An 11870-nucleotide genomic window follows, 5' to 3' on the forward strand; every position below is an offset into this window, starting at 1 on the left:
TTATCATTTGAGTCTGAAAGAAAATTGGTTTTGGTAGAAAAGAAATTACAGGATGTACATGTGGATCATTGGATCCAGAGCTTGATTGTATTCTGGTTATTTTACCTTCTACGAATTCTGTTCAGGAATTCTCATGGAGAGAGAAGGTAATATCCTAGAATGGATTTTTTACCACACAGAGTAAAAAATTGAAGACTTTTGTAGAAAAGTTTTGTGAATTGATTCTGAAAGGAAAATTCAGACTTCATCAATTAGCAGGAATAGACCCAGCAGAAATTGTGGTACCTTTTACTAATGCTGAAATTTCCAGTAACTTTTTGGGAGAGATTAGAAACAAATATCTCAATAACAAGAGACTTTAGATTATAAAGAAAGATAGTTGAAACCTCCCTTACACTGTATGGGGAACACCAATTTCTGGAGCTCATACATTCTATACTGATGCAAAGAATTCAGAAAAGACATGTTATAAGTATGTAAAGTTTTGTGAAGTGGCTGAAAGCTTTTATGATTCTTTTTAAAAATCAGAATTATATGCTATTCTTATGGTATTATTAGATTTTTCAAGAACCTCTTAATATTGTTACTAACTCTTAACAAGCAGAAAGACTTGTTTTACATGTTAAAACAATTGAACTTATTTCAGATGATTCAGAATTAACTTTATTATTTACTCAATTATAAGAAATAATCAGAAATAGGAATCACCCCTTGTATATAATACAGATCCCATATGGGTCTGCCAGGCCCTCTAGCACAAGGTAATGATGAAATCGATCAGCTATTGGTAGGAAATGTGCTAGAAGCCTCAGAATTTCATAAGAAATATCATGTTAATAACAAGGGCTTGAAGAAAGATTTTCCTATATCTTGTCAACAAGCCAAGGAAATTATAAGAAAGTGTCCTACTTGTTCCTTGTATACCCAAACTCCACTACCTGCAGGCAGTAACAAAAAAGGTACTCAAAGAAATGAAATTTGGCAAATGGATGTGTTTCATTTTCCAGAGTCTCAAAAATTAAAGTATGTACACCACACCATAGATACGTATTCAGGATTTCAATGGACAACATCTTTGAGTTCTGAAAAGGCTGATTCTGTAATTATACATTTATTAGAAGTCATGGCCATCATTGGGATACCTGTACAAACTAAGACTAACTGCTCCAAATTATGTATCTAGTAAAATGAAACAATTTTTTTATATTATAACATAAAGCATATTACAGGTATACTGCATAATCCTACAGGACATGCAGTTATAGAAAGGTCTAATCACTCTCTAAAAGATATGTTTAATAAACAGAAAAGGGTAATAAAGATCCCAGAAATAGATTGCACAGTGCTTTATGAACTTTAAAATTTTAAAATGCTAATGAAAAAGATTGACAGCTGGGGAGAGACATTGGATGATTGAATAAACTCCTGAATTAAATCAGCTTGCATATTTTGACTTCAGAATAGAAAACTATGTGTTATATTCAGGAAGAAGTTTTGCTTTTGTTTCCACAGTACAAAAAAAAAGCTGTGGATAACATCAAACTTGATAAAGATTAGATTCAAGCAGGAGAGACCTATTGATTAGAAGTGGAGATAGTTTATCAAACAATGTGGCTGTTCAGTCTAATCTAACATATAAGACTAATAAATGCCTTTCATTTTATCAGATATAACATGCCAAATGTGGAAACTCCCCATAGATAGGATTGTGGCAGGATTTTTGTTTTTGTCTTTCCAGGAGAAAAAGGCATCCAACTAAGAAATCTGAAGACACAAGGACAAATGAGACATCTGAAGAAAAAATACTAATCATCCAGAGAAAATGTCCAAAGAAACAGAGAAAACTGACCTAATGGTATAGCATATTTCCAACAGGAAAAATTTTGTAAATCTTCCCAAATGTTTGTTTCTACTGTTCTTTATATGTCTACAGACATATAAAGCAAATAGTCTTTTTGTAGTCTCAGTTCAATTAAAAAATTAAATCTGCAGAGCCCACCAGCACCCAATTGGACTAAGAGGTGAGTCTTTATCCTCATACCTGAACACTCCAGCCCCTGTGCTTTGGGTCCAGGGGCACAACCATACGCCTCTATACCACCACCCATTGCAGTCCCAGTTTCAGTCCAGTTGGCAGGCAGACCTCCTGCAGACAGGTCTGACTACCACCATCTACCACGTGCTAAGACTACAGCTACTCCTGAGACAGAGCCCACTAGTGCCAATTGGACCAGTCATTAGACAGCCACTCCCTCAATCTCTAGGCCACCCTTACCTCAGCACATCCCACAGGTAGGACAGACTGTAGGTAGAAGGTTATGTGGCTGGGTTGGACATTTTTTAATTTTAGCAAAAGTGATGATAATTTCCAGATGAGACTCTGAAGCCACTATCAAGTAAGTATAGAGGCTATCAGGAATGTTTTGGAAGCAGGAAGGATACCTTGGGGAAGTGAAAATGTGTTTCTACTTCTTTTAAATGGGATATTATGAATTTTCCTTTTGTTTTGTCCACAAGGACTGGGATCAGCTAATCCACACAGACAGATATGGCCTGGGGAGAGTAGCTCACACAAGGGAAACCCAGAGCTCAGCTGTTCCCACTCCACTGTTTTCTTGGAATTAGAAGTTCACGTTCCCATTTGATGGTACAACTTTCTAACATCCTCAAGGTCAGAAGTGCCCTCTACTGATGACATGATAATTATAGGTCTAGAGAGAGATAAGCTGATGACATTTCTTCCTTATAACTGCTTCTTAGGGCTCATTCTCCATGGATGTTTATCAGAGGCCTGGCCAGGTGAGTGTTTGCTTTTCTATTTATTAATAGTGAGAGCTGTAAGTGCTAGAATGAAGCAGAATTTTCTGTAATAAAATGATGAGAGAGTTCTCTGCTTAGAATTTTACTTTTGACCCCCTACTCTGTCAGAAGCAAATACAACAGATGTTTGTAGAAATAAAATATCAGTGTGATGATTTGTAAAAGAACATAGATTTAACTCACTATGACTGCTGAATATAATATGTGACAGTAGGTGGGGCTATTGGAAAGAAAGAAGACAAGGCCTAATGTGTGGTTAGAGACAGGAGAGGCTGATAGGGTAAAGACGATTGATGGATACTATATATTGAATGAAAATGTCATGAAATCCTTCATTTTTTACGATGAACATACACTAATACATATATAAAAATTAGCCCCAAATGGAATATTTTAAGCACATATCACACTATGCATTCTCCCGAGTGCATACTCTAAAAATTCTAAAAACATGGTTTGATCTAGCTAATGCCAACTGTGTTAGTCTTACATTCTTGTCATAAAATACCTAAAATAACTTAGAGAGTAAAACAGAGAACCCACATTTATTTGGTTGCTGAACTACATTTATAATACTAAATTACATTGAAATAATATTTTGTTTTTGTCATTTCAATACTTTTTCAAGTTAACTGACCATACATTTATTTATACAAAACTTAAGCAAGAATTATACAACAAATAATAACTAATTTAGAGTTTATCAGTAATTTCCTGTTCTGTTAAGTTTGCATATACTTAGGAATTCTGAGAAAAGTTTCTACTTGTGTTCTTAACAATGTATAAATAAGTTTTAAAAAGTTTTACATATATTGTTTATTCTATTGCAGTGATTTCTAATAAAGTATATCTTTTCTGGGTATTTAAAAAATATCTGGATATCTCACCTTACTTATTTATTAAATCCTTGTAATATTATCCTTACAAAAATGTGAACTGGAATATTTTCAGTTTTAATTAAAATAAGTTAAGTTTTAATATTTCAAGTTTGTAAATTGAACTTTGTAACATTGATACTGATATAATATTGAGTAAGCTTTTCATTAGCAATGAAAAAGTAATTTCAATTCTCCAATAATATAAAATTATTTAAAGGTAAAATCCCTAGTGGTTACAAAATACAATTACCAATTTAATATGTATTCATAAAAAAATTCCAAGTAAATTTAAGTTTAGCTGTTGAATGCCATAAGTCCATTTTTATTTTGTTGGCATATCAATTACTAACGTATACAGGAGACTCAAATGGAAAATAGAAGTAGGTGTGATTGTACACACCTGTGATCCCAGCACTTTGGAGGCTAAGGTAGGAGCATTGTGAGTTTGATTGGAGTCAGTCTGAACTACAGTTTTAGATTCTTTCTCTCTCTCTCTCTGTCTCTCTCTCTCTCTCTCTCTCTCTCTCACACACACACACACACACACACACACACACACACACACACACACACCTACAGTGAATGTTTTCATGTTTTTCCCAGAATTACACCGTGTGACATGTGATCCAGCTGTGGGGTGACTGCTTCCCCACAGGCTCCTCAGTGACATTCTGCTGCTGTTGCTTCATCTCAGGGAAACTGGCTCACAACTGTGAGAACGTAATGTTCTAGTCAGTGTCTGTGGGTTTCCAGTTTCACCTGTGCTCAACTAATTTCCAAAGAATAAGTTATGCATTAAAATTATTTGTGTATCAGGTAATAGCGAGGAGCTAATACCTTATTAAAAATAATCACTATTTATTCCTGCTGGCATTATGTATTTCATAAAGATTTCATGGACCTAATTTGAGTGGCTAAGGTCTTCACCTTCCTGAGATTCCTGAAGACTTATTAATGTTGCTGACAGTGGACTGTGAACCAGGCAACACCATGTATCTTGTCACCTGAAAGTCACACAATCACTCTGTGTTCTCTCTGAGCAGTCCTCCTGCCTTTTGGTCATTACTCCCTAACTATGGTAAAAATGAACATGAAAATGATACTTTTGATCTAATATATTTCTATGTTCATTATGTTATTAAATCTCCACAAGAAGAATACAAAGCTCACCATAAATTCGAAAGACCAGACTGTTCCAAATCAAACATTGTGATGATGAAGGGGTAAAGAGATGTTTCTCAGAAGATTGTAGAGCTATGCAGGGAGCAGTTCTTGGTTTCTATTGTTGTCCATCTCTCCAGACAGCTGCCTGAAGCCTGCTTGGACTTTAGGTCTGGGTCAATTTAATAGTGATGGTTTCTCCATATTATGAATATATATGGTTACACTTTGGGTTTTAGTACTGTAAACTAAATACTGTAACTTAAATTGATATGAAATGCCCCCAGCACTGCAATTTATTTTTATATCAAACAAATAATAATTCCCAGTGCATGTATATGTTAACAACTCAGTTTGTAGCCATGGTAGCTATGGTCTTTTCTGGTTAAGTCTCAGCTAGGTGAGCTCCAGAGGAAGATGCCACATGATGAATTAGCAGATGCATCATTTTCTGTAAGTTATAAACATTGACAAATCAATAGATATGAAATATTGTTGAATATATCTTTGGGCTAAGGAGAAAACATTTTCGATTACTACCTTTTACCTTATGTTATCATCTTTTTATATTACCTATAATACATGTTTTATATTGATAAATTACAGATGTATAATTAATGAAAAATTTTACAGATATGGTTTGTCCATTTTCCATTTTAAAATTAGAATTGAACTCTAATTCCTTCAGTTTGAAGACCAAGGCTTGAAATAAGTGTTATGTTGGAGCTTTTATTTATTTAAGATTTATTATTTAAGATTTATTCACTTTATTCTACATATATGAGTGTTTAGCGTACATATATGTCTCTATGAAACTTGCATACCTGGGTCATAGAGGACGATGGCTTCCCCAGACTAGAGTTACAGATGATTATGAGCTACCATGTCCTTGATGGGAATCTAGCCCAGGTCATTACAAGAGTAAACACACTCTGAACCACTGAGCCATCTCTCCAGCTTGTATCCCAGAGCTTTTAAAAACACAGAGCATCACAGTACAGCTACTGTAAATATATATTGGTGGGAGAATCAGATGTTTGTCTCTGGCAACTGGGATGAGTCTATACCTTTACTAGATCAAGGTTTTCAAGAGCAAAAATCATGTAAATATAAAATGTGTGATTTATGGTGTCATATTCATGGGAATGTTATAGGGTGGTTTTACTCACTAACTTCTGCATTATTTCTATACATACAGGCATGCATTAATTTGTGTATGTGGAATATAGTAGTGAGCTTGACAATTCAATTGGGCACTCTTTCTCACAAGAATCTGAGTCACTGTAGCAGTTTTCTATTTTTTTTTTATCACGAAGCTAATTTTAAAGTACTGAATTATAGTAATTTGACAAAATAATGACACTGGTAACCAACCCAAATAACTAACATGGGTACCAAAGGTGAGACTGTTGAGTGGAACTGTAAACACTGTCTGGTGCTGATGACCTCTGATAACACTTGGGCCTTGGTTTCCATGGCATGGGAATAAATCTCTTTTAAAACAGAAATTCACAAACCAGATCACTATTTGGTCATCATTGGCAAATTCAAGTTTTTCTCAGTGTGTTGAAAATAGTGTTTGTCTTAGTGTTGCATGTTCTCTCTTCTTGGAGGCTCCTAGCTTGACATCTTCAGATGTGAGTATGTAGCCTGCAATAACTATAGACACCAGAGCAAAAGGGGACCACGGCCAGGATGGGGTGAGGCACAGAGCATTAGACAGGAGAAGGGCAGGGTACAAGTGATCTCAGCAGGGAAACGGGAAAGGGTGGGCTCCTTAGCAGGGAGGAGGGAAGTCAATATAGAAGAAGGTGGGAGGAAGGTACAGCTGAGTAGCAGGACATAAGTGATCTAATCGGGAAAATGAGAAAATGGGGGGTTCTTAGTTAAAGAGGGGACATTAATATAGAAGAAGGAGGGAGGTAAGTAAACTAACAAAATGGATGGCTGAAAAAGTTATAAGGCAAAAAGAGAAAAAATCATATGAAATCATACTATTAATGATTTACTCACCCCACCCCAAAACAATAAAAACAGTGTTTTTCTTGATAGCTGGGAGTTAGTTCTTTAAACCTGAAGTGGAGTGTTCTAAAAGGTGATGGGATGGGAGCTCACCTGGGAGACAGTTCGGATCATTTATATCATAATTAATGGTTACACAATTAATAGGGTGTGGAAAGTGCAATAATGGTCTCTAACTGTATCTATGTCTTTAATTCAGGATTATGGGGATATAAGACTTCATAGAATAAAGGACATAAAACAGGAAAAATATGAACTAAGACAAACATTTTGCTGATTAAAATAGTGAGATTATTATGAATTTTCACTGTGATTTCATTAGAATTATGAGTCAAAACACAAATAGTTGCAAAATAGAGCATATTAAAGTTATGCAACATGAGACTGAATTACCTCACTCTTCTGGATTTCTTTTGTGAATATTTTCCAGGTCAACATAAGTTTTATTTGATTGTGAAAATGTGATTAATAATCTGCGTTCATCGCTACTGTTTTAGATGTTAACTATAAAATGAGGCAAGGTAAATCAATAGGATTGGATTTCTAAGGCATGATACCTAAGTACAATACAGCCACACAAAATGTGCCTTCTGTATAGAATGCAATGTGAATGCTTTTATTATCTCTAGTATTTTATAAATATACATATATACATACATATATATATATACATATACATATACACATGTAGATACATGGAGAAGTATATAAGAATATAGGCTATGGTATCCAGTCTGGAACATCAAATGTTAAAGAGACAGGTTAATCAAGAATAAGTTAATCAAGAATGATTATATAAATGTACTGATCTTTGAATCACAAGTTTGATGTACTCTCTATTATTTTTCTAGGCATATGAAATACGTTTCTACTATGATATTAAGATGAATACACTTTCCACTTATGTCCTTATTAAAGAATATCCTTAATTTCCAATCTGTACTTGGAGTTCTAGCCAATATGTTTCTTCTTTTTTTCTACACTTTCATAATCCTAGTTCATAGATCTAAGCCCATGGACCTGATCTCCTGTCAACTGACCTTCATCCACATAATGATGGTCCTCACTGGAGGGGATATTTGGCTTACAGACATATTTGAGTCACTGAACTTTGAGAATGACTTCAAATGTAAGACAACTTTTTACATAAACAGAGTGATGAGAGGCCTCTCCATCTGCATCACCTGCCTCCTGAGTGTGCTCCAGGCTGTCACTATAAGTCCTAGTACCTCTTTGTTGGCAAAATTTAAACATAAACTAAAAAAATACGTGATTTATGCTTTCTTATTTATTTGGTCTTTCAACTTGTCATTCAGTAGCAACCGGATCTTCTATGTTGGTGCTTTTACCAACATGAGTGAGAGCAACCAGATGAAGGTCACCAAATATTGCTCACTCTTCCCCATGAACTACATCATCAGGGCACTGATTTTAACAGTGACAGTCTCCAGAGATGTCTTTCTTGTAGGAATTATGTTGACCACAAGTGCATACATGGTGATTATCTTGTTAAGACATCAGAGGCAATGCAGGCATCTTCACAGCATCAGCCACCCGAGAGTTTCCCCTGAGAAAAGAGCCACCCAGACCATCTTGCTACTGGTGGTTTTCTTTGTGATCATGTACTGGGTGGACTTCATCATCTCCTCCACCTCAGTCCTGTTATGGAAGTACAACCCAGTCATCCTGACTGCCCAGAAGTTTGTGATGAATGCCTATCCGACAATTACTCCTTTGGTACAAATCAGTTCTGATAACAGAATAATCAATATGCTAAGAAACTTGTGGTCAATGTGCTACCAAATTTCTTAAAAAGGGCAATTTTTCTCTTCTTTCAAAAAGATTTATTTAGTTACATGCATGAGTGTTTTGCTATAATGAAAACATGTATGCACGCCTGGTCCCCACAGAGATTGGAAGTGGTTATTGGATGCCCTGGAACTGGAGTTACAGATGGTTGTAAGGAGTCTTGCTGGTCATTTGAAATTATATTTTTTATAAAAAAACCCAAAACTACAGATTCTTTTCTAAACTGTTTAATAGTTCAAGTAGCAAAGTAAGATTATTCATTTGATCCACACAAAATTTGTGGTATAACAAATATACCTTCTTTTATGTCTCTGCTGCCAAATAGTATAGAGTCCTTTAAGTTTATTGTACAGCATAAATTGATATTTTGACAGGAATTCCCTTATGATCTCCTTTTTATTTTATGTCATAAATGTTCCCTAGATGCTGAGGTTACTCAAGGAAACTCCTTGTTGATAGTGACTTTTTAAGCTTTTTTTTAATATTTAATTTACTCTAAATCATCAAGAATAGTTTAAAGATCCTATTGTAGCTTTGTTTCCTAATTATAACTTCTATGAATCCATAAAAATAATGTGAATTTAAATATTCCGTTTTATCACAGTCACTTAATGAGTGAAACTTACATGAAAATTTCATGTGCCTGTTTATTGGCACTTCATTTCATTTACACTTACTGAAATATTATTGGTTAATAAAATTGTTTATATGTACATACATGATGTACAATGTGGTTTTTGTGATGTGTGTATACATGTATGTGTGCACAGATGAAGGATGTGTGTGTATGTGTGTGTGCTCAGATGAAGGATATGTGCATGTGTGTGTGCACAGATGAAGGATATGTGTGCATGTGTGTGTGCATAGATGAAGGATGTGTGTGCATATGTGTGTGCACAGATGAAGGATGTGTGTGCGTGTGTGTGTACAGATGAAGGATGTGTGTGCGTGTGTGTGTGCACAGATGAAGGATGTGTGTGCATGTGTGTGTGCACAGATGAAGGATGTGTGTGCATGTGCATGTGGAGGCCAGGAGACTCTTAGCTCTTGTTCTTCAGAAGCCATTCACCTTGTGTTTTGATAGAGTATCTCTCACTTTGACTTGGACTTGCCAAATAGGCCAAGATGATAGTCCCAGCGATTCTCTCATTTCTGCTTCTCCAGCTATGTGATTACAAATGCACAACTCCATAACATACTACTTCAAATTAATTTTTATTGAAAATACATTTGTTTCATACAATACGTCCTGATAAGAGTTTTCTATCCCCATTCATCCAAATTCCTCCCTTGTCCCTTCCCATCTGGATCAACATCCTTTTTCTTTCTCTTTAGAAAACAAATAGGTATATAAGTTTTAATAACAAAATGAAATTAGGTATAGGAAGATAAAACAAAAACAAACTAATTGGAAAAGGTCAAAACCAAGAGAAGAAAAAGAACCAAAGAAAAGCACAAGAACACATAATGATGTAGAGACACACAAGCCACACAGCAATCTCACAGAAACACAAAAGTGGAGGCCAGAATATATAATTCTATATAAGCAAAGGACCTGTAAGGTAAAATTAAGACAAAACAAAATTCAACATTATCTGACAAAGAATCTTCAAAGATTCTGTTGACTTTGTTTCCTGTTTGCCATCTACCACTGAGCACAGGATCTACCCTTAAGAGTGGGAGTCCCTGGAAGAAAAAAAAAAACTTTTCACTTGCAAGTGACTATCAGATGAAGATGCTGTAGCGAGGGGAAAATGCAACCCAGCCCAGTGCTGTTAAGACTGAATCGGAGAAGGAGAACCACAAGCCAGGCAGTGAGGCAATATTAAGGTGATCAAATATATGGTGGGCTATGGGAGTGAGAGAGAGAGACAGAATGGTTCACATCCTGTGCTGAGAGCAGATCTGAAGTGGTGAGGTGGTGAGGAGCAGGGAGAGGTGGTTAGCTTGCCTGCCACCTGGGGTCATGGTGCTGTCTGGGCCTGGGCTGATTCCAAGACCCATGCCTGTGTCCATGGTCCTGCTGCAGCCAGGCTCTGTGTTAATATCTATGGCTCCTGTTACCAGGAAGGCAGAGAGGACAGGGCTGCACAGAGTTGGCCCCACCCCTCACTGGCTGCAACACTAGAGAGAAAGGTCCCTGCCCCTCACTTGCTGCAGCACTCAGAAGAGCTGGTCCTACACCTCTCCTGGGCAGGAAAACAGAGCTGACCCTGTTTGCTGGGGGCACTGGTGGGCCGGCCCCGACAACATGAGAATGGGAGAGCTGGTCCTGCTCCCCTTGTCTGCCTTTTGATGGTGTGGGTAAGAGAAAGATGCCCTCCCCCGACTCTCCCCAACCACCGATGACAGGTGGAAGAGATGACCCAGCCCCTTACCTGCTGGAGACCTGTCCCTGTTTTTCGCCTGGGAAACATAGAGCTGGTTCAGGTGGTGTAGGTGTGGGTGAGCCAGCCCGGAGGGCATGAAAGCAGGAAACCTGGCCCCATCCCTTGCTCCTTGTTGCATGGGGTAAACTAGCCAGGGCAGTGCTGGAGAGCTCACAGTGGTGGTGATGATAAAGGAACGCTGGCAGGCCGATCAACCCAGCTACCACCCAGGTCCAGAACCATGAGATGTGTATGTGTTATAGTCAGCATGAGGGCCTTACCATCATTGGATAAAGAGCAACTAATATCCTTTCAATAGCCTGGTTTGTTTAGAGGTTCATGTGGGACCGCTTCAGTCAACAACTCAATTGTATGTAACCCATTCCCAGTTCTGGAAGTTTAATTTGGTGATGAGTGATAAGTTGGGTCTTATCCCCCATGTTATTTGGCACACACACACACACACACACACACACACACACACACACACACACACACACACAAAGAGAGAGAGAGAGACAGAGAGAGAGAGAGAGACAGACAGAGACAGAGAGACAGAGACAGAGACAGAGACAGAGAGAAATTACAAAACTTCTACTGTAACTGGTTTTCATACTCCCATTAAATATTCTTAGTTTTAGTTCTTCCTCCCCACATTCCCTTCCATGTTTCCCATTTCTCCCTGCCCATTTGATCTTCTCATTAGAGCCTCCCCCATTCATCCATCACTATCTGTTCTATTTTGTTTTCCTAAGGAAATCCATCACTCCCTCAAAATCCCTTTCTCTATATCTAATCTCTGTGGTTATAA

General features: G+C 37.1%; 1 protein-coding gene across 1 annotated transcript; it reads left to right on the forward strand.

The window, feature by feature from the left end:
- Positions 1–7754: 7754 nt before the first annotated feature.
- Positions 7755–8728, forward strand: LOC128099012 (putative vomeronasal receptor-like protein 4; the record flags this gene model as incomplete). Its single annotated transcript, XM_052720657.1, is given in 2 exon segments — positions 7755–8682; positions 8685–8728. Coding segments are annotated over 2 exon segments (942 nt in total), but the record flags the coding sequence as incomplete, so codon positions are not given.
- Between the last annotated feature and the right edge of the window lie 3142 nt (positions 8729–11870).

This window comes from Peromyscus californicus, unplaced genomic scaffold, assembly GCF_007827085.1.
Source record: "Peromyscus californicus insignis strain IS unplaced genomic scaffold, ASM782708v3 Scaffold_6__1_contigs__length_162567912, whole genome shotgun sequence".
Lineage (NCBI taxonomy): Eukaryota > Metazoa > Chordata > Mammalia > Rodentia > Cricetidae > Peromyscus > Peromyscus californicus.